At 33.1% G+C, this 24,159-nt stretch overlaps 1 protein-coding gene and 1 long non-coding RNA gene across 3 annotated transcripts; one reads left to right on the top strand and one right to left on the bottom strand.

The window, feature by feature from the left end:
- Positions 1–1,236: 1,236 nt before the first annotated feature.
- Positions 1,237–6,682, top strand: LOC146935343 (uncharacterized). Of its 2 annotated transcripts, none has more exons than XR_015030193.1 (4): positions 1,237–1,607; positions 1,687–1,777; positions 5,958–6,150; positions 6,282–6,682. It is a non-coding gene; the product is annotated as an uncharacterized LOC146935343 (long non-coding RNA). The 2 variants fall into 2 exon arrangements; XR_015030194.1 differs by having other exon boundaries at positions 1,239–1,607; positions 5,958–5,995.
- Positions 6,683–15,442: 8,760 nt separating this feature from the next.
- Positions 15,443–17,527, bottom strand: LOC146935344 (F-box/kelch-repeat protein At3g06240-like). The gene is made up of 2 exons (XM_085749035.1): positions 17,317–17,527; positions 15,443–15,882 (listed from the first exon to the last, which is right to left on the bottom strand). The coding sequence occupies exons 1-2, from the start codon at positions 17,525–17,527 to the stop codon at positions 15,443–15,445; spliced, it is 651 nt and encodes a 216-aa protein (XP_085605161.1).
- Between the last annotated feature and the right edge of the window lie 6,632 nt (positions 17,528–24,159).

The following is a 24,159-nucleotide window of genomic DNA, read 5'->3' on the forward strand; positions in this document are numbered from 1 at the left end:
ATTTAAATCGGTCTAAGACTTTGTTGTCAAATAATTTTTATCTTTGTTTTAGGGGAATAATTTTTTTAATCTAATAAACATTTAGAGTGACGAGATATTGCCCCAAGTTTAAGGCTACGATATTCAGATTCAAATAGAATTTTCAAAATATTTACATTTAATTTAGGTCAAAAACACTAATGAGGCTCAAAACTGACATATTTGTCTAAGACACTTCTTTTTACCACAATTTTAATCACACTTTTTTGAATTTGTTAAAATTATCGATATCACCAAATTAATGTATGACTCACGAAAATTTGTTTGAACTCGTCAAAAAAAAAGTTTATGTATATCTAAGAGTTTGTTACTAACACTTCTCTAAATAAAAACAATATATACATTTGATTTGGTACAACTCAACCGAAACATTTCACATAAAGAATATGTGTTCTTACAAAATAAGTAATGCAAATATTTAAAAAAAAAAAAAAATCATATGTTAGTACTTAGATTTGTTTTTTCTCCTTCGTTAGTGTTTGAATCAGAATCAGGATCTCCCTTAACTCAAACCAATAGAGCCTCCCAACATCACTGCTCCCAATTGGTACTAATTTTTTAATTATTACTTATGTATCTATTTGCCTTTTCGAAAAAGAAAAATATTTTCCCATCAAGCACGGATATTTTTTATTTTTTTAAGCAAAGGCACAAATAATTTAGTTCTTATAACATTAGAGTTAAAACAATGTTTTTTTAATTAAAGAACATTAGTAATTTAATATTTTCCCCCCAAATTGAGCATCAAAATTTTAAAAGCTTTATATTTGTCTTGTAGTATCGTAAACCCCACGATTCTTTTTCTTAGGTCGAGGTCACGACATTTACTGCAATGACCTATCATTTTGGAGGAGGAAGTTTAGTATGGCCATTTCCCTCACACTCATTCCTTGTTATCTTCGGACTTGTACCTTCTCAACTTTCACTACTAGAAAATATACATTTGACATCAGGGCTTTCACATCAGTGGAGAAATATCTGAAGGGAAAGAACTTTGGAGAAGGTTTTCACATCAGCTGAGGAAATGCCTGAGGGGAATAATAGATACTAAAGAGTTTTCACATCAGTGGAACTAATGCCTGTGGGAAAAGATAAACGCGGTGGCAATTTCGTAATATTAGTGAACTTTATATCAAACATTGTTCACATCAGTGGATCCAGTCAGCCGAAGGGAAAACAAATAAAAAATAAACAAAAAAGATATTAGTCATTCTTTTCACTCGCGTTCTGTCTCTCTTCACTCTTCTTGACCCACCACCAAAACCCTCAAAATCTCCACCACCAATTTCAGTCCCAAATTCGTCCCAACCACCACAAATATCCGTTCAATTGTGTTTCTTTCCAATTTTGTTCAACTGGGTTAGAAGGATCGATTGAGTTCACTTCCCTCTAGTGGAAGCAAAACCCTAGATCTACAATGCTCTTCATCTACTGGCTAGTTCCTTTCTTCGTAAAAGAAGCCGTCGAGGACAGATAAGACTGCAACTTCAGTGATTTCGTATATATTCACGACTATTCCTCTCTGTTGCCCTCTCGTCTCGTCGTCTTCTGAAAACCCCAAATCTCTGGTCTTCTCTCAATCTCATCTTCTTATAATGGTTTTCATACAAGAATATTTGAAGTTTAATTTTGTTCTTTTCCTTGTAGGTTGTTTTGAAGATGTCGAAAGTGAATAGTTTGGATCTATGGCCAAAAGACACTTCGTTCTCTGCAGGGATGAAGGTGTAAGAATTAGCTGGTATGTATTTCTCAGTTCCTCTTTTCAATTCACACTTTCGCTCTTTGAAAACCCTTTTCATTTTCTTTTATTTAATCTTTATTTTTTGTTGTTGTTTCTGATTATTTAGCCAACGTGTTTGGTGAATTTTCTGTTTAATGATCATTTGGATTAGGGTATGTTAGCATCTACTTTGATTGTTCAGCGAAAACAAATTTGAAGTCCCTCTCATAAGTTGTTCTTATCACTGATGCTATTGTGAATTTGGGTTTGAACTAGGAGTTACTACTTTTTTTCTTAAGATTTTTTTTTTATTTGTGGTAGTTTGTTTTTTCTTAATGCATTCAAATGGATTTTTTTTATTTGCGTGGTAAAATGGAATAATAGAAACACGGAAGGCCAAGAACAATGTATCTAAGGAAGAATTGGATTTTTTTTTTCTTAATGGATTCAAATGGATTTTTTGCATGGTCAAGGGAAGAATTGTCTAGATTAAATGATAATAAGTGTGGTGCTTATGTCATAGTGTAGGCTGCATACTTGTTGATAATCAAACATTTTAAATGTAAAAATAATTCAAAAGACTTTGAACTGAGAATGGATCAAATTAATGTTTGACATAATTAGAGCCTATAAATCATTGAAACAACATATATAATTTGCAACTGTTACTTGCTTCATTACAATATATATATATATATATATATATATATTATATTTATATACCTTCACAGTGGTGTATCATCTAGAATAGCCACATAAAATTTGGATATAAAGACATCAATATTATTCTTGTAGGCTAGCCATTGCCTCTATTTTTTTTTTAAATGACTGTCTTTGCTTTATTGAGGCAGTTCCATCATTTTGTCTCTAATACTTCAATCCCACTTTGTCAATATTGCAAGACAGGGCATCTGAAGCAAATGAGTTTTCATTACATCTTGTAGGCTAGCCATTGCCTCTATGAATATCCACTTGACAGAAACAAAAAAAAAAATTAGCAGAATTTTATAGTCTTTGAGTTGATTTGTTCACGTCAATATGCATTGAACTTTCTCTCTATCACTACTAACCTTATCTCAAAATTTAGCAAAAACTGCATCAAGGGTTAATTTTGGGATTGTTCTATCTTTAAAGTAGTATGGTGAATATAACTACAATGATTTTCATGAATTTCTTTCACTATGGAATATCTTTCGTTATGGAATTAATACCCTCATCATTAATTTCTTTCACTAAGTTTTGCATATAAAATTTATACATCAACTGTATGGTTGGGTAGTTTGGGATCAGCCGGTAGCATTAATTTGGGGTATATGTGTTCTCTTGTTGTGTTGCTATCATAATTCTAAGATTTTGTGGTGGTCTGTTATGCTTTTCTGAGTTTTGCTTGGTTAGTGTTGCTGCTTGTGTGGTGCTGAGTTTTATAGTTGTTTTAGAAGATGTAGTTGTTTATTAAGGGTTATTTTGTTGAAATGATTGATCTTTGAATTTCAGTCGTTGATAGTCGTGTATAAGGCTTCCTGTTTCTGGTTTCTTGTATTTGGCAATCTTATTTTCCTCTTGTTCATATCTGTTTAGTCTTAACTTACAAGGTTGTTAAATCAATCATCAACAATGTATTTGTTTTTGCTCTATCTCGGGTACGTCTTGTGCTTGGGTGTCAATTTTTTCTAATATGTTTAGCCGTTAAAAATAAAAATAAAAATTCTACCTCTGCAATTTGCAACTGATCATATGTGAACTGAGATCCCTTTACTTTAACCAGCAAATGTTGAACATGTAAGCTTATCTTTAAATATATCATATATACATAAATGAACTTGTACTAGATTTTGGTCGATGTTCTATGTGGAAAACTAATTGAGTTGTTTAGGGGTACTAGATGCTAATTTAGTTCTTATTTGTGCAACATGAAGCCAATGGTAGAATGAAAGGTTGGATTATAATCATTGTATCAGATTAGTTACTTTTGTTTACAATTTTTTTACGAAGTATTGAACAGGAACAAAGAAACCCATTCCACCCTATTACTATTTAGTTGAATATAACATGTGTTAAATTAGTACTTTTAATTTAAAATTTGTGTAGGTTAGATATCAGCAAGGAAATTGTTATTGAGATGAGGGTTTACAATTTCCTTTTTCTTATACACAGTGATGATGTTCTTGTGATGAGGTTTTACAATTTCCTTCTTCTTATTCATCTCAGCAAGATTTTCCTCGCATATAAATATCTATTTATCTATGGTAAAAAAAAGATTTTTCTACATTTCATAGTGTAAAGGTATGTTTTCGGCTCCCTGTGTGACGCTGTTTCGATAGCCATGTGACAGGAATTGTTAGAACAGTTTTTATGTGGTGCTGTGGTTTTTTATAGGTGTTTTCTTCTGGGTTTTTACCTGTTTTTCTTCTGTTTTTGCGACTATGCTGGTGTTAGCACAGCTGTGCTGCTAAACACCTCCTTTTGCGGCTATGCTGATTCAAAAAAATAGTGTAAAGGTATGTGAGAGAGAATGTGATATTGAAGAGGAATTGGCTATTGGTAAAAGCTGTAACAGGCTTGCATTAATACAATACTCTCCATTTTTTAACAGATACCTCACTCACTTATGATAATAACAACAAAATTGAATTATCACTCAATAATTAAGAAGAAAACAAGTGTCATTAATATTATGGGCGCATGACCAATTGAGTTTAATATTTACACAACCTTTCTCAAATACCATAATGTTGACACTGCATGTACCCGAAGTGGCTTGTCAGTTTCAAATATCATTATTATTATCGAGAAATTTCTTTTTTGTTTTAAATGTTTATGCTTGTTATATCTGCAAAATGATATGAGAATGATCTTTTCCTATTATCTAGTGAGCAACATTTCTCTGTTTTAATTTCATTACTTTCTAATATCCAAAGTTGCAATATCTAAACCACTAAGCTTATGAGAATGATCTTTTCCTATTCTTCTGCTATTGCATTTGAAACTATTTATTTCCTTATACCATTGGCGAAACTAAAGCTGAAACAATCATTTTTCTCCAATACATTTTCTGTAATGTGCCCTTAATTCTGTATGGCCGATCGAAAATGAACTTAAATATATGTGTTTTGACTTCCAAAAGACGTAACTTTGTTGTCATGTTTGAATCCTAACCGTAGCTTTCTGTTTATGAATTAATTCGTTAAAGCCTATTTTGTTGCTTTTACAATGATTTTGAGATATCAAAACATTAGCAAGTTCTGTTATATTAGTTTTCAAATTTATATTACATTTCTAACTCATTTCTGCAGCATGTACTTGTGGCTAATAATATTACTAGCACTTTGAAATGTGGTTTCTGTCCTATGGTGTGATAAGTGGTATTCAAATGTATTTTCCCAATTGTTGTGATAAGTTTTGTTATATTAGTATCTTTGCTTGTTTTTTGTACATAGTAGCCTCGTTGTTATGATGACAGTGTTTAATTAAGGATGTTGAAGTAGAGATTCTGCATGTTGAAGTATTCCTTCACGTAACAAATAAAGAGAAATACAATCAACATAATACTGAGCAGCATACTTCTATACCAATCTTCATCAGAGTAACATGCTCAATTTTACTATAATTTGGATAACATTAATAGGAGAGAAATATTGAATTCATTGTATAACTTTCTTAGTTACGTACCTCCCAAGGTTAGTTTTGAAACTAGCATTAACCACCTATGGTTTTCAGAAATATAATATTTAGAGAGAAATGATTAATGATACAACAATAGCAAAACATTGCATAAGTTTATCGAACCCATCACAAGCACTTTTCAATTCAATCATAAAACTTAGCTCAAAGTTACTACTGTTAGTTAATAATAGCTCCTTATATCTCCCAATTAATTCCCCAAATCAAGTGTTATGTAGCCATTGTACCAAGAGAGTCCCTACTGAACTCTCTATAAATTGTTTACCCTCAATGGGGTTCCGTGGGTTACGATTGGTCTGTTTCCTCAAATTGTGATAACTTTTTTTTTTTTTTGAAAGAACAAATTGTGATAACTTAGCTTTGGTGAGTTCGACCAAAAAGCTTTAGCTCTAATGACCTGCTACATAATTCTCTAGAACGAGCACTTGAAAATTTCTTCTCCCTTAATCCATTCATTTCCTTTATTCCTTATTTTGTGAGTTTGATTATCTTACTATCCTTGTTTTTGGTGTGCTAGACATCGTCTCTGCTTATATTACTACCTCTTGGATGAAGGTATACACGTGCAAGTTTCCCTGCATGTGGCTCGTCCGCGCTTTCCGAGGCGCTGCCTGTGACTCAGCATGGGTTAAGAGGGCGTCACACTTTCGTGTTTAGAGCATTGTCCGAGTGAATAGGCAGCGCCTACCAAGCAAAGCTTTCTTGAAGAGGTTGGTTCCGCATTTTTTTAAGATGTAGGGGCAAGGCAAGCCCCATATATATATATATATTTCCAAATTAAGATAGATAGACATATCCTTATTGTTATTTTACTTATTTAAATCTATTTTACAAAATGTAGATATTCAATGATACAACAACATTAACAGAAGATGAGCTGTATGCTTTGCGAAACGATTGGGCAACTTGTTTTCTTGAAGTGTATGAAACTTAGGATTTATTAGGAGGATGTATGCTTCAATGTTTAATTAGTAATGTTGGTTTGTTGTTATTTCTAGCTGGGAGATATGTTGGCACTTGAAGAGAGAGACCTTTTTTTTTTTTGTTTTTTTTTTTTTTGGTACTGCTAGGAGATCTGTTATTTCTAGCATGACACTTCTTGTTTTGTTTTGTGTGTATGAACCTTCTTGTTTGTTGTGGATGTACCCTTCATGTTTTTGGTTGCTGTTGACATAGACATTTTGAAGGTTTTGTTTGATTTAGAAGAATGGTTGAAGTTATAAGTATTAAATATTGTGAAAATTTGTCCATTCAAAGAAAAAAAGGCATATTTTATCTGGTCCTGTACCAGGTTGGTAAGCAGAAAATTCAAAACATTTTAAAAAAAAAAACGAGGTAATTCACATCGGTGCAAATTTACCTGATGTAAAAGGTGTTTTTGCACACTAAAACTCACATCAGTGCAGATTATTGCCGATGTGAATAACACATATTTGACATCGGCTACATTTGTACAGCCGATGTGAAATCCTATCTTTTCACACTATTGCAGCTCATATCACATCAGTGGCTGTCCGCCCGATGTGGTTTTCAACATATCACAACGGTTCATGGCCCGATGTGAAAAGTGAATGACATACAACATCACCTTTAGTTACATCGGTTGCCACCCGATGTGAAATGTCGATTTCCACTGATGTGAAATGTCATTTCTGTAGTAGTGTTTCCCTTCAGGATCAACTATTGTATTGTGTCTTTCAGCTGGAATCACAGGTTGGTTACAACATTGGAAGCGACGTTTAATTTGTTTTTGTCTCTCTCAAGTACAACAACTACCTTTGCGTGGATATTAGATGCCTTCCTCTTTAAATTCAGGGTTGCTGCATTCATGTAGTATACGGTCCTGGAAGATGTTAAGATAGGTGTACTTGTGGTATAAGGAAGCATGTTCTAAGGTGTTCTTATCTCTCTCAGTCTTCCGCTCATTCTCCTTTTCTAGACCAGCATTCATGACTCTGTTGGCCTCCAACATAGCTTTGTTTTGGATATATTTCTCAACATTTCTCAAAAAGTGGGTAAAGTCGGGGGACTTTCAACATGATACTCTCTGCGAACTTGGTCCCTTTCTCCAACCTTTTCCTTAGTAAATATGTTTTTATTTTGTCATCGGCATCTTGAACCGGGATCACTTCTCTAATGAACCTCTGGATATAATTGTGCATGGTCTCTCTCCTTCTCTAGTGGATAGCTCTATAGGGCTGTCGACAAAGTTGGACTGTTAATAGGAAGCAGTGAAATGGATCGTGGACCTCCTAAAAAGTTCCATCGTGGAATCTACCAACCTAGGCCTAACGGTTTTGAACCATGTCATGGCTAGAGTAAAATAATATAACAAGAAAGGGAGATTGAATTGTGATCTATATTCAAATTTAGCAATAAAAATTTCTCACATAGATACTTGGATTAGATTAGGTGGTTTGTAGATAAACACATAATAGGTAAAAAAAATGTCATGTGGGTGAAATTGAAAATAAAATGAGATAGTGGAAAAGATATCACACATAAACAATTATCTTGGTTTACCCGATGTGGCTAGTCCTTTCCCCACAATATTGTGAGATTTTCCAACAATAGTTGAGTTTTAAGTATATATCAACTATGCCTTTTCTTAGATTACTTCAGGATCTATACAATCACTTTCTTTTCACCGCTTTGGGCATCACAATAGTCTGAACTTTACTAATTTTTACAACTTTCAACAACTATTATACTTGAGCATCGTTGAAGCCTTTTGATGTTGCTTTTGATTTGTTTGTAGCCTTTATAAATAACACAAGAAAAAGAGTTGCTGCTGGATTTTTTATTTTGTCACGTTGATGAAAGAGTCGCTAAATTTTTTTTATAGCTTAAAATCCAATGAGATGATTTTTGCTCAATGGATAAATGGCTTTACTTCTTTGCATTCCCTTGTTTTTATAGGTGAAAGGAGTCTTTGCTGATATTGTTTTCGTACACTCTGTAGGGTAATATAGGAAGAGAAAAGTTATCAACTCATTTAAATGGTATACTCTTGTTGAAATTTGCTTGGAAGTGAAAAGTTTTCAACGAAAACGTAAGACAGCTTGCTATTGAATGATGTCATGAATATTGTCATGCAGATTTTGTTAGAGTCTTAGCAAAATCGCGTTTCGCTAAGAGGGGAAGTGCAAGTAATTTGATTTTATCTTAGTATGTGGGACTATAAACTCTACTTTTATGATGTGTGGTATACATCTCGTAAGCCCAAGCTTTGTTTAGAATAGGTTGTTTGACAGCATATATGATTTAATTCTTTTCCTACTTTGTAAAATATGTTGTATTATTTATGATCTATTTGTAGCAAGTGTCTCATGAACCTTAATTGTACTTTAATTTCTCAATGATTCTTGATAAATTAATTCTTCCATTAATTGCAAATTCTTTGTACCCAGGACTAATAAATAATTTTTTCACTTTGTCTTTGGTGAGTTGACATTTGAGAGATTCTATTCAAGGATGAACATGAACAATGTCCTGAAAACATCTGATAATTTTGTTTACTTTGTAACCTATCTTATAAAGTTCACTCAAGATTTTTTTTTTATTAACATTATAAAGTTCACTCAAGAGCATGCGTTATAAACACAATAATATCATAATTCATAGAGCAAATTGCACTCACCTCCCCTGAGGTTTTATTAAAAGACACTTACACCCCCTCTAGTTTAGAAAAAACATTAAACTCCCTTACTTATTTCATGATTGAGGCACTTTCCCCTTAGAAACTAACACCAAAAAAATTTCCCTTCATCTTCATTCCGTTCTTGATCTTAATTCATGGATTTCTGCGATTCTCCTGCACACTTGTTCAATAGACGCCGTCGTGTATATGTTTTCTCCAATTTTCATTATTTCTTCATCTCTTCAACTCTCTTAATCATTTTTATTTTCTGCATTTTATCATTCAAGTTTTTTAACATTCTATGGAATTTAACTCGATGCATATTGGAGCATAAGATGTTTGTTGATTTGTCTGAGTGAAATCTATTTGTTTTTTTTTTCATCCAGTATCATCAAGAAATGAAACTGAAGCTGATTTTTGAATCAATGGGACTTTTGATTGGTAATTGTGGGGAAATAAAAAGATATTATGAAGACATGGCAGTTGTTTCTACAATGTATAAAAGGAGCTTGAATTAGGATACATACTGTTGACAATTGGGATGAATTTGGTATTATTTAAACCATGCATACATACAGCAAGACATGGATGTTTCTTTAATAATGCATAAAATGAGTTTTGGTTTTGCTCAATCAAATAAAAAGGAACACGTTTGCACATCAGTTTGCAAGTTAATAGAGTAATGGTGTGAGGCTAGTTGTGTTTTGATGGAAAAGTGATGAAAGGTCGGTGACGGTGACAGCGTTTCATATTTCTTGTTTTTGGGAGAAAAAGCAAATTAGGGTATAACTTTTGTGATGTTGGAGATGAGCAGTGAAGGTAGAAAATGTTAGTTAACGGTGTTAACCTAAGGGAGGTTAATGTTTTTTCCAAACTAAAGGTGGTGTGAGTGTCTTTTAAGAAAACCCCAGGGGAGGTGAGTGCAATTTTCTCTAATTCATAAAACATAATTAAATGTTTTTATATCATTCTTTTAAAATAAATGTGTTTATATCATTAAAACATTAAAAGAGGATTTTTAGATTTTTATTTCTCAACAATTTCCCCTGTTTTCTGATGACACAAATTTTGAATTAAATTTTGGCATTTTTAGAATCATGATTATAGCTAGTATAGTTTTATCAAATATAGAAGGGATCCAATCATTCCTTTGTATATATATAAGGGATCAGGTATCAGGTATGCTTATGGTTAAATATAGAAGGGATCCTATCATTCATTTATATTCTTTTTCTAAGATTGTTTTTCTTGTTTCATCTTTGTCTAAATTTGATGAAAGATACATGGGAGTTGATATGATTTTTGCTTCATTCATATTGTATTTTTTAGAAGACATTTGATGTATTTTTCTTGACATATAAAGATACCATTTTCGTTTTCCATGAGGTTTGAAAAATCCTCAAACATTTTCTCATTTGTGACTCGAGAAATAATGTCATCAACATATACTTGCAAAATTATTAAAAAACAATTATTTATTTTTCAAAAAAATGTAGTTTCAATTTTTCCTCTTGAGAATCGTTTTTGATAAAGAACATACTTAATATCTCATACAAAGCTCTTGGAGGTTTATGTAAGAACACCTCCTCATTTAGATAAGACTTTTGACATGCATTTGTAAAAGTACTTTTGACATGCATATGTAAAAGTTTGAAACATTTATGAGATCCATATGCAAGTAACATTATTATGACTTCCAATCGAGCTATTGAAGCATAGTTAATGAATACTCATCTTGTTGCAAATAAGTACAGGTTTTGAGGAGTAGGAAAAGTGGATATCCTCCATTTTGAGATGCATTTCATAGCGTATATCCATGAATTGTCAACAATTGCTACCACTAAAGATTTTGGTTTAATTTTAGTTTTTTCATAGACATGTCCTTAGTTTGAAATGATCCTCTTGTTATGGCTTTATTGTTGTTTCTCCAATTATTTGATCTTGTGGATGATGATCAACTATTTTCCATGATTTCGAAGGAGTTTAAGGAGAGTTTTCATTCAGAGAACTTTGAAGGGAATTATCATGTTCCTTGTTTGTATCATTTTGGATTTCTACTTCATCTACGTCAATAATATTCCTTTTTTTAATGGCAAAGAAATTTATAACACTAAACTGGAAAAGACACCCAAAAAATGTACAAATGTCAGCTATCAGAAGAAATAGAACTGAAAAAGAAAATGAAATGTACAAACGTCAGCTATTAATTATATTATTATTATTATTATTACTACTAATGTTAGAGATGTGTCAAATTAGATTTAGAAAAGAAAAGGAGGTGAATTGATGTACATAGTAAGTCTATTTTTGTTCTTTACATTTACACCTAATTATTTTTTTAGTGTTAACACTTCTATTTTTAGAGGAAGGGTTTGATAATTTAGTGTTCGTATGTGAGTCAAACAAAAACTTGTAGGCACAAAATAATGATGGTTTCATGTTTATTTGTATATAAAACACAACCAGGAGCAATACTTCAATGGGAATCATCCACAAACAAGACAAAAAGTCCATACACCATTCATATAATCTGCAAAGGAATAAAATAAAAGCTTTTATATATATATATTGGATAAGTGATTTCATCTAAGAAAATGAAAACCATCAATATGTAGAGGGGCACAAAAGAAACTCTTTAACCTGTACACAATTAGACCAAAAAAAATATACAAACATGCCCGTAATCGCAAAATAACGCACAAACAAGAGTTTCACCTAGTGCAGAATTGAAAACACGCAGAAATAGAACCGCAAAACAACCAGAAATGCAGTAGCTAAGTTTAATCGAGGTATTGTTATACTACTGATAACAGAGACTGATATAAATAAAGATTCATTAGCTGCAACCTAGGCCCTGCAACCATACTGCAACGCGTCGCGGTTTAGAGATTTTAAGGTACACATAACATTTAAAAAAAGATAGGTAAGACTATTCTTAGTATGCAATGGATATTTGAAACTGAAATAAGTTTCCCCACATTGGATATTCTATTTTTTCCTCATTTCTCAACTTTGAAACCATGTCAGCATGCAATGGAATGCGTGAAGGTGTTTCGGGACTGAACTGTGGTAATGAATCATTTCGGCTCTTTGAGCAAATTTGTAAACTGGTGTTTGATTGAACTTTGATTTTACTATGGGTAGCTCTTAATGTAACATTTGGGTTTGATGAACTGACAAAATTGTTGATGCTATTGAAACCTGATAAATATTTATTGATTATAGCAGACACTGATATCATTTGTGTCGACATCTTACATAGAATTTCTAATATTTGGGTAATGCATCAATTACCTGTCTTGTCCGAAACTGATATACTCAAGGTTGAACAGTGATTTCATCAACGCCTACTCTTTTCAGTTTTTCCTATAAATCAGAAAAATATGCATCTAATCTCAATGCTCTTAGCCATTACTACATTGATCTATACTTTTACATATCTATAATATCTCTACAAACATTAGTAGATGGCATGATTAATAAAATACACAAGTCCATCTTCACCCTGAAAATCTGAAATAATTAGGGTAACTCCAAGACATTAACACTAGACTACAACCTTATACTGAAGGACAAAATCTTAACATCCATATCCATAATAAATTCAATAAGATGATCCCTCCTGAAACATTATGTTGAAAATTAAGATGATCCATATACACAGTATGAGTAAAATAGATCCATCATTACTAAAAGTTTGCAACTGCATTGTCATACCGTGCTAATCTCAACAAACACATAACTTCCAAATTAAGACTTATTGACCAAAATGTAGGGCGTTCTCCACTAAATTTAAAAAAAAAAAAAGATGAAAGAATTACACTAGATTTCATTTTATTTTTTTTTAATTTCATACTCAAAGATAGTTACAGCTTCACTGAACTTGAAAAAGTACAGTAATGCAGTATATATTTTAAGCTTCCAAACCTACTACCTAGAATATAATAGTGTTTCTTTGTTAAAAATACTTTTTTCTTGAATGTGAGGAAAGAAAGAATAACATATAAAAGCAATGAATAAATGCTTGCAAGTCTGACAATGATGATTGACATCATCGTAGTGCAGACTGTCGAAAGGGTATAAATATGATGTGATCAATTGTATTTGAGTACAACTATTTTGAACTAGTAGACGTTATGATTAACATTACCACGGGGAAGATGTTGTAGATTTAAATTCAACGAGTTAACCAGCATAAACAACAACATCAATTGTAGCAACGACAGGAAAATGTTCCGTAGTACTTCATTACCAATTTCATATACTTCCATAGAGCCACTAAACCATGTCTTTAAGGTTGTAATAAAACCAACACTAAATTCTTCCATTTAGAGTATATATCAAGCATCAAAACTAAAGTGATTAGATTGGTTGATACATATGTTTTCTCCAGATCAAGATAAACCCTATTTGATTCCACAATTTGTTTAACAAGACTAGTGATTGATTGTGCAGCAAAATAATTGTTTGCTGAATCCTGATCTGTATGCAATAAATTGACAAGGATTGGTACAAACTGCATTGTCAACTTGGATTGTTGGATACTTTAAGCTTGATGAATAGCCACAACTTGTGTTGGACATGGCATGTGAGTATAGGCATTCATAGCAATTTTGACGCAAATAGAAGCAAGCCAATACCCATCCTTTGGCAAAATTATTAAGAAACAATTATTTATTTTTCAAAAAAATGTAGTTTCAATTTTTCCTCTTGAGAAACCGTTTTTGATAAAGAACATACTTAATATCTCATACAAAGCTCTTGGAGTTGGAGGTTTATGTAAGAACACCTCCTCATTTAGATAAGACTTTTGACATGCATTTGTAAAAGTACTTTTGACATGCATTTGTAAAAGTTTGAAACATTTATGAGATGCATATGCAAGTAACATTATTATGACTTCCAATCGAGCTATTGAAGCATAGTTAATGAATACTCATCGTGTTGCATATATGTACAGGTTTTGAGATGCATGTCAAAAGTACATTTACAAATGCATGTCAAAAGTGGATGTATTGTCCTCCATTTTGAGATGCATTTCATAGCGTATATCCATGAATTGTCAACAATTGCTACCATTAAAGATTTTGATTTAATTTTAGTTTTTTCGTAGACATGTCGCACAGGAAATGATCCATAGTACTTCATTACCAATTTCAGATGGTTCCATACAGGCACTAAACTATGTCTATAAGGTTGTAATAAAACGAACGCTAAATTCTATCATTTAGAGTATATATCGAGCATCAAAACTAAAGTGATTAAATTGGTTGATACATATGTTTTAAAAGATTCCCCCTTATTCATAAAGCTCAAAACATACACCTCTCATATAGTACTCCCTAACATTTATATTATGTCTAAATTCGGATTGCTCTGCCTTTGGCATTATTCCAAGGCCAACTACCATAAATTTTACATATTCAACTCAGTTCAAAACACATTGTACAAGATTTGAGCATATTAAGAATTTTGTGCAGCATTAATAACAATATAACCTCTTAATAGTAACTCAAGTCTTAGAAAATCAAATGACGAATCCTCTAATACAATTCATGAATGTGAACTATTTAAACAATTATAAATAATACTCCCTCCATTTCAAAATGATTGTCGCTTTAGCCAATTGCACAAATATTAAGGAATGGAATAAAGTAGTCAAAAGTCATAGCAATTTTACCAAATTATCCTAATCAACTATTGGTTTGTTTTTCATTAAAGAAAAAATAATACTTTGGAAGTAGTGTAACATAGTATTAATTGAAGGGTACAATTGAAAAGAAAAAGTTATTATTGGATTGGAAACTGAAAGCGACATTCATTTTGAAACAAATTTTTTTGGCTAAAATGACACTCATTTTGAAATGGAGGGAGTAACAAATTTACAGCTGAAATATATCATCAACAATTCATTAATAATGACTGAACAATATGTGCTTAACATAAACATTATAATTAGAAATTAATCATATATACATTGCAGTTGAGTCTCTTAATCAAGTGACATAACATAGCATCTATATCTTGATTCCTGACATTAAAAACAAGGTGATATCAAACTCTCAATGTAGATTGCTGTGTCCATCCAACGATTGATGTTTTGACTCTTGAGAAACTTCAAAGTACCATTTTTGCAATCGTACAAACTCAACTTCAATTTATTACTTCCTACTTCAATCGGCATTTGGTCATCCTCATAACTATATAAAGTGTTTGTATAGAAATAATCATCCATCCATTCGCTTGTGAAAGAAACATTGTACAATTTAGTCCAAGAGTCTTTGTTTTCATATTCCTTCATAACCCAAACATTAAAAAACATTTCACTTCTTGCCCAAACATCCAAAAACATAATAGTATCACTACTTGCAAATTAAGATGCACAAGAAAACCTTCAACACCCCCAAGATACACTCTTGCTTCCTCCATGAAGGCTGCCAGATCTTTTGATATGACTCATTCTCCAAATCAAGAGAAACAATAATCAACGGTGAACTACTCGAAGCATCATATGCCCTTACCAACCAATTAACAGTGCTATTCACAAATACTCTCAATCTACGTGTATCATAGAAAGAATATGTGAAGTCTTGTATCCTTCTCCAAGAATCGGTACCCAAAGTATAAACACTAACTGCATTAGTGTTCTCCTTAAAGAAAGAAATAGCAACAATCATATAACCATGAATGAAAGGATCATACTCAAAGCTATATGAGAACATTTGACGTCTTTGTTCAGTGTTTAAACGAGGAAACGTCTTGAATTTTCTAATGGAAGGGTTCCACAAAACAGCAGCAGAACCTTCATGCAAGACGAAACAAAGGATTCCATCGCAAGAGCACACACGAAAAGGAGAACCACATTTTTTGAATACTTTCAGGAAAATGGAATTGTGTTGGTTTGACACTGGAGGTTGATAAAACAGAGGGGATTGTGATATCAAAGAGAGAGATATCAGGGAATTTGTTTATACTTCTTACCATGAGGTGGTGGCGCGGGTTTGGCAAACGAAGTGGTTCTTTGCGAAATTGGGATCGGAGAATAAGGAATCGGAGGACTTGCAGACACATTGAAGTAGAAGGAGTTCCTCCACTGTTAGCTTATAGAGGATTTCAGATATGAGATCGAACAGAAGAGTGAGTATTGACGGCACAGATTTTAGGGTTTCGATGGAGGTAGTAGTGAATTGCACTATTTTTCTATGCCTAAAGTGAATGTAGCACACACAGCACGTAATTCCAATGGTTACCAAGAGACATGGTTTGTACAACATCATTCTATTCTATCTACGTAAATTCTCAAAATACGTATTCCTTTTATTTAACTTAGGGTTAATAATGGTATGCAGCCTGTTAAAACACAACACAAAAGTAATAGAAGCAACTTTATTGAAGAATCAACAAGCGGAACACAATGTACTTAAGTTGCTTGCAGCACATGATAAGAAACCCTATACTAGCTAGTATAGGGTTAGTTACATATAATAAGTAACTTTCTGTTTTGTAGGAATGTTAGGATATGATATAGTAATGCTAGTACACAATTGCATGTAGTGTATAAGCAATAACAAACTATATAAGCTTCTTGTAACCACTTTTCTCGATAATGGAAAATTCTACACTTCCTTCAATATTCTTTCTCTACTTTTAATCTCTTTTACTTCATTTTGTTGTTACTCAATATGATATCTAGAACCCTTTAATCCTTCTTCCGCAAGCTTTATCAAGCTCCATCAATGGCTCCTCGTAACAACGATGTTCTCACCGATCAATCTAGTCCCTACTTCGTTCATCCTATTGACGAACCTTCCTCTGTCACTGTTTCTCCGGTTTTGGATGGTTCTAACTATCACTCTTGGGCTCGTTCCATGCGTAGGGTCTTTGGAAGAAATAACAACCTTATAATTATCAATGAAATGATCATACCCAAAACTTATGGAAAAAGGATCAGTTTCACATGGATTTTCCAAATGAGGCAATAACTTAAACTTTCTAATGGAAGGGTTCCACATAAAACAATAACCAAGATTGAGCTCACCGCAAAATATGCCATCGTAAAGTTGTGTTTGTGTAACAACGGTAGAAGTAGAAAAAACCAAGGGGATTGGAGAATCATGTAAAACTAACTCATGTGAGATGTTCCTAGAAGTTACCATGAGGTGGTGGCACTTGGTTGACAATTGAAGATGTTTCTTTGCAAATTTATGATCAGAAATTAAAGAATTAAAGAACTTACAGAGACACCGAAGCTGTACGAGTAATTTCACAGGAAGCCTGCAGAGAATCTCAGGGAGTAGATCTAAGGGAAGAGTGGGAAACTCGGGCTCCGGTGGACATGTTAGGGTTCCACTGGATCTCTTCCTCTGAGTGGTGGTTGTTTGCACCATGAGTATATGAGAAGCATAAACGGCGTCCTTTGGGCCTTCCCTGTCACTACCCTGCGCCATTGCTCCGACGAAATAGAACAGAAATAGAAGCTATGTGAATTTTATTCCTAAAAATTATGGTTTATTTTCCACTGGATATCATATTATTTTTTATTTTTATATTCGTATGATCGTATCCAATGGTTCCTAATTTTTTTATATTGGTTTCCGGTTGATATTTTTTGCCCAATGTTACAATTTTGACATTGTCAATTGAGTCACATTTTACGTACCATAAAAGTTTAAGTTAAATATGTTTTTAGTTTTTACAAAATCATGAGCTTTCAAGTTTAAATCCTTTAAAAAAAATTATTCACTTTTAATCATTATTTGCATTTTATAACGACTATTTATAATTAAAAATATCAATCTTTTGTTAAATAAAATTGGAAATATTCGTACAAACTGCAAAATTATGGATAACTAAATTTACCAATATAAATTAAAAGGGATTAAATTTAAAAGTTTGTGATTTCGTAGGGACTACGACTATATTTAACCCTAAAACTTTTTTTTTTGACAAAAAACAAAACGATATTCATTCATTCAAATCGATAGAATACATCAGAATCAAGATCGCTATAAACGTAAAGGATGAATCTGCGAACAAACTCACAACACCCAAGTTAATAGCATACAACGGCAAAATGCCTACAAATAATATGATAAAATCTAAATCACCAGAATACTCTTGCTTCTGGATATGCAACGTTGACGTCCAAATCATTGATTGAATCTGTGATTGACTGAAGATGATCTTTCAATATGAACCAACGAACACCGCAATAAGATGCCAAATCAAACAACGCCGCACAAGACGACGAACAACACAAGGTCGCACTCAGACGACGAAATCAAAAAAAACACAAAAGATAACGCTTGATATTTGTGAAAATCAGTTATTTAGATCGAAAGAAAGGGAAAAAAGATGCAGAGGGGGTGATTTTAGGTCAAAAATGACCAAAACCACTCTCCTCGATGAGTGAAAGAGAAGGAAAACTTAGAGAGAAGTTGGAGTTCCTTTCAGTAAAAAAACTAGGATATTGTAAACAAAAATACGTTTGGATAATAGACTCAAATACATGGATGTAATAGTTTTTTTTATACCAAACATGAGTATATTTTTCTTTCGAATTTGACGATTTTAACCACCCTATTCTTTATTTTTATTTTTTTACAAAACCCAATTCATTTTTATTTTTTTAGTGGTTTTGGCCATCCACATTTACCCGTTTCATGGTTTGGTGGTCCTCCATAGTGTTTTTTTTCTTCTTGATTTCCACTGACTTGTCCAATTTCAATAACATTGTGGATATTATCATTTTTAAAAATAAAAATAAAAAATTTTGAGGGATCTTTTTTAAAAATTAAATAGCATCAAAATAGTTCATTAAAAACTAATAAAATTCACAAAACATTTAAAAAAAATTAAAATAACATGAAAAACCAAATTATGGGTTCTTAAATAATATCTTTAAAATCCTGTCAAAAAAATAAATAATATCTTTAGAACACTTGTTAGCATGACTTGTAATAAAAAATAGGGTGGAGAATAAAAAACACCCAGCATCAAATTCTAACATCAAATTATTTGAAATAATCAAATGTGACATGTTATAGTTTATAAGTTTAACTCCCAGCATCAAATTCTAACAATATATGCCCTCCTAAAAAACCTCAATTATGGTTGATACCCTTTTCTAAGTCATGAGCGTTTCACCATTTTTGCATTTGAAGCTAGAATTAGGACTCAATAGTAACCACCTTGTAAGTTGCAACAAACTTTTCTATTCATGTAGCTTGGTAGACGTATTAGTAAAAGAGGTCCACCATTGCCACGAAGCCACCTTGAATTGGTCCACCATTTCATCAACCCCACACACCTTATTATTAAAAATCTGATCGTTTCTCATCTTCCAAATCACCCACACCACGACGTGCCAAATTAGCCAAGCACCTTTTCTAAGCTTTTTTGAACACACCTCACTAAACCAACAAATGGCATGAATAAACAAATTCGGAGGCGTGATAAAACTAAAATTCAACCACCTCATCACCTCCCTCCACACCTTTGAAATAACCCCATAATGAAGGAATAAATGGATCGCCATTTCATCTTCACCATCACATAACACACACCTTTTTGAGTCCTTCACTCCCAATAAGTGCCTTCTTTAGAGGTTTACCTTAGTTGGTATTTGGTCAAGAAACAAGGTCCAAAAGAAAGCCAACACCTTTGACGGTGCCTTGATATTCCAAAGATCCCTAAAAACTGAAGGTGAGAAAAACACAAGAAGGGGGGGTTGAATTGTGTTTTGAAAAATTCTTCGTTTCTCCTAAAAACTGAACACACTGATCAGAAGCTAAGTGAGACAGCTTCTGAAGTGATAATCAGAATCTAAATGCAGCGGAATAAAACAGAGAGAGAGAAGAAGAACGACACAGCAATTATACTGGTTCCTTCCACAATCCGGAAGTAGTCCAGTCCCCCTTGCACTTCCAAGGAGATTTCACTAAGAGTAATATCTGATTACAATTGCTCAAGCACACAAGCAAGAGACTTCCTTTGCTCAAGCACACAAGCTAGAGACTTCCTTTGCTCAAGAACACAATCAAGAGACTTCCTGCTCAAGCACAACTGCAAGAGACTTCCTAACTAAACAAAATTACACAGAAAATTGTTTAAGGTTGAACATTTGATATACAATCAGAGGTGCTCACAATACAAATCAGATACAGACTCAATGGACTTAAGAATTTCTAAGAAATGACTTTGAGACACAGAAATTCTAAGTGAATGCAGAACAATTTCAGCAGAGATTTGGCACTTGAAAAAATATTGAGAGTCTGTCGTTCAGCATTACCAAATCTCTAGGTCTTCACTCCTTTATATAGAGGTGTGAAAGAGACGTTGTGAAATTGCCAGCACACCAAAGAGTCGTTGTTGAAGCTTGATCTTTCACCTTTGAACTTTTGCCTGATTTGGTTGTTGTCCTATGAAGAACTAATTTGAAATCCATTCCTTATCCAAAGGAACATCTATACAGGCGAAGCCGTATTCTGGAGCTGTTTTCTTGTCTTGTAGCGTGGACACAAAACAGAGTAATGGAGAACGTGGTTGTACAATTCGTACAAATGTCAACGCTTTCGTCCAAATTGCAAGCACATGCCTTCAAACACCTTTGAAATGACCGTTGCAAAATTCCACTAATCCTTTGTTGTGTTTTCGAATCCAATAGACAGCTTTTGCAGTGATAATTCTTCAATTCTTGAATCTTTGCAAATCCAGTTGATATTCAGCTTCTGGTGAAATGGCTTCTGATGAGGCAGCTTCTGCAGCTTCTGATGATGCAGCTTCTGATGATGCAGCTTCTGATGATACAGCTTCTGATGATACGACTTCTGGACCTCTTGTCTTCAGGAGCACTATTCTTCAGGAGCACTATTCTTACTTCAGAAGCGACTTAACTTCAGGAGCGCTTTTTCTCTTCAGTAGCAAGTTGCCTTCAGGAGCGTCCAAGCTTCAAATTTTGTTGTTTCCTTTGCTCTTTATTTGCTCATTCAGAACCAATGATGATGTAACTTTTTAATTATGGTCCTGTACACTTGAACAAATATTAGCTAGTCCAATTTACAATTTTTAATACCTTGTTATCATCAAAACTCTTTAAGGTTCATTGTTAAACACATTTTGTTCCAACAAAAACAACCTCCTTCTCCGTAGACAAGGTCTCCTCTAAAAGCCTCATATTTTCTAATAACGTATAACAAGACTTGACCGAAAATACCCCCATCTTCTCCGGCCTCCACACCCAACTATCAACACTCTCCCCTATTAACACCCCTTCCAAACACAATAAAAGAGTGCTAAGGATGCTCACTTCCCACACAAACATCTCTCTAAGCCATGAAAACCGCCACCTACCACCGGCAACAGCCGATTCTCACATAACCCCCACCTTCACCTCTTGACAAGTTGCTATGGAGAATAATCGTGGAAAAGTAACCATAAGCGGCACACTCGTACCATAGTTTTTTGATACCCAAGCATAGCTGCCACAATCTTTCCTTACATACTGTTCCTGTCAATTTAAACTACCATATAGAAACTCTAGAAACAGTATGTTTTGCGTGTTACTACTGTTTCTTTCCATCCCCAATCATTTTCACTTTAGATAGAAATAGAAATAATAAGGTAGAAAACCAAGGAATACGCAAAAGCAAAAGGGTACGCTATAGATCATAAAGTCAAAATTCCAAACAACTTTGACTCAGCCCCATTATTGAAGTTTTAGACAATTATTATTGTTATGTTCTTCTTTCTTAAGTTCAGAACAATTTGATCAAAATGGAAGTAGCAGAAGAAAGAGTAGCATATAAGAAAGAAACTCAAAGCCTATAAAACTTAACTATCAGATCAATGTTAATAGAGGTAGTTAAGTAGAATCAGTTTGAAGCGTTAACTTCAACAACCAAGTGCAGCAATTCAGAAAAGTAAAAGAGGAAAAGAGTAAAAAATGTTAAAGCCAGCATGATTGCATGTTTGTAATATCAGTAAGTTTGATGAAGCCACGGTGACATTAAATCACGATTGTATACTATGATTCTGATAAACTCATTGGTCAATTCAAACATGCATGTACAACCAAAAAGGAACACACGAGAAATAACAGAAACTACCATTCAGTGGCATGCCATATGCTTTAACTTGGAGGATATTAATCTAGAGCAAAGCCTTGGCACAGTTTCTTTTCTTTAAAAACAAACCTTTATAATGGTTTTCTTTTTTCACATTTCTACATAGGACTGACCAGTGGTCTATACTCCAAATAAAAATACAAAACAAGAATCTTCTTTTGACTTTTTTCTTCTTTTAAATATTAAAATATAAGTAAACATAAATATGTGATCGATGAGTAGAGAGTCTCATTTCAACACATAATTAAATTTGCAGGACACAATTGACTTTTGAGTTTTGAATTGTTGTTGACATATCAATATTAGCCTATAGGATATAAGCAAAAGTGCTGATAAAAGATATAATAATGTAGTATATGTCAACTATGCCATGGCCTATGCATATACAACCAGTTTAGACTCTTTCTCCAAATGTGGAATGGTCTTAAGCCATGACAATTCATAAAGAGTACAGGTTCAAACTATATATTTTCACTTAAAGTTTGTCTGAATCAAAATTTAGAGAACAAATTACAGAATCCAGTTTTAATAAGATATCATTTCACAAAAGAGAAGTGCCACGTACAGTCCCTTTCCAGTATCTCCACCAAAGCATTGTCCACAGATCTAAATAGTGCATAACTAAAGCCTCAAGTCTCTCCACCAGGGCCCAAGCCAATACCACCCGACCAACCTAGTATTTGTCACAAGGGCATGCCTTATAGAATTCAAATATAGATTATGGGAGGTGCACCTCTGATGTTAACAATAATTTACAACAAAATTTATGTATAATTTACCAATTTGAATCCAAATTAAAGTTAGTGTGAGTGAAAGTTTTTATAAGTGCTTGTAGAATAGAACACTTGAAATAGAACATTTCAATACTTGATAATAATTGTTATGGTTAGAAGTTCTTCTAGAATAAAACACATGAAAAAATTTCAAACACTTCTTGCTTTGTAAATCTCTTCCACCCTCGACACAACTTCATATTTTGACAAAAAAAAAAAAAAAAAAAAAAACTCAAATTATGTTGTCTGATAGTACACTTTCAGAACACCTCAACTCAGTGTGGTTTTACATGGTATGTTTGTTAGTAACAGGTTGGTTAATAATGAGACCAATGCCATTCCAATTATTTGGTTTTAACTGACGACTACTAAAGAACAAGTGGTTCACTAGAATCTATGAAGTACCGACATAGACACCAGACACAAACATTGAGACATCAAAATTGATAATAATTTGAGAAACTGAATATTCGTTTAACGAAATGAAATTATGGGACCGTGTCATGTTGATGTTGAGCACAGAAAATTCTTAGAACAAAACCATTCACTGATCTTAAATTTATATAAAATGTGAAAAGTGTATCTGCGCCATTGAGAAACGTCATAAATTATCAAGTTCAGAAGTTAATGAACTTTTTGCTATAACTCAATTGACTAACTCAATCCCTGTCAAAGGAAGCCTAGCATGAAGTTGAAGAACCACAGGGAAGAAAAGTATCAGATTTCACAGTTTTTTTGCTCTATTTTTCATAAAAATCTATGAATTAAACAAGTTAAAAGTACAAAAACACTTTCAACGTAGGGAAAAATAGTTTTTTACAGATCCACATACTTCTCGAATAAGTAGAATATGAAACAGCCAGACAAATCTTAGAAACAGATCTATAGGAATGTTAGTGCCTACAATATGAGGTGTCATGATAACGTTTTTAAATTTCAATGGAAGAGTGAACATCAGCATCAAATGGTTCTGTCCATGCAACTTCTGTGCCTAAACCTCATAAATCACCAGATTCACAGTGTTTGATCACAGCCTCGTAGTCTAAAAGACGACATCGAGCAACATTCACAAGAAGTGCACCCTAGAATATTTAGTATAACTGTTTAACTAGACAAGAATACATCAAAAGTTGCAACTAACAGGCAAAATAATTTACTTTTGCGATCATGTCTTGATCAATT

This window comes from Medicago sativa, chromosome 3, assembly GCF_051527215.1.
Source record: "Medicago sativa cultivar Bolivia chromosome 3, Bolivia_mono, whole genome shotgun sequence".
Lineage (NCBI taxonomy): Eukaryota > Viridiplantae > Streptophyta > Magnoliopsida > Fabales > Fabaceae > Medicago > Medicago sativa.

Excerpts from the sequence above, each read along its gene's own strand:
- LOC146935344 (XM_085749035.1), bottom strand. The coding sequence starts at position 17,527 with ATGGCGCAGGGTAGTGACAGGGAAGGCCCAAAGGACGCCGTTTATGCT. Across the intron at positions 15,883-17,316 it reads CGTACAGCTTCGGTGTCTCT|GTTCTGCTGCTGTTTTGTGG; the intron begins GTAAGTTCTTTA and ends TCTTGCATGAAG.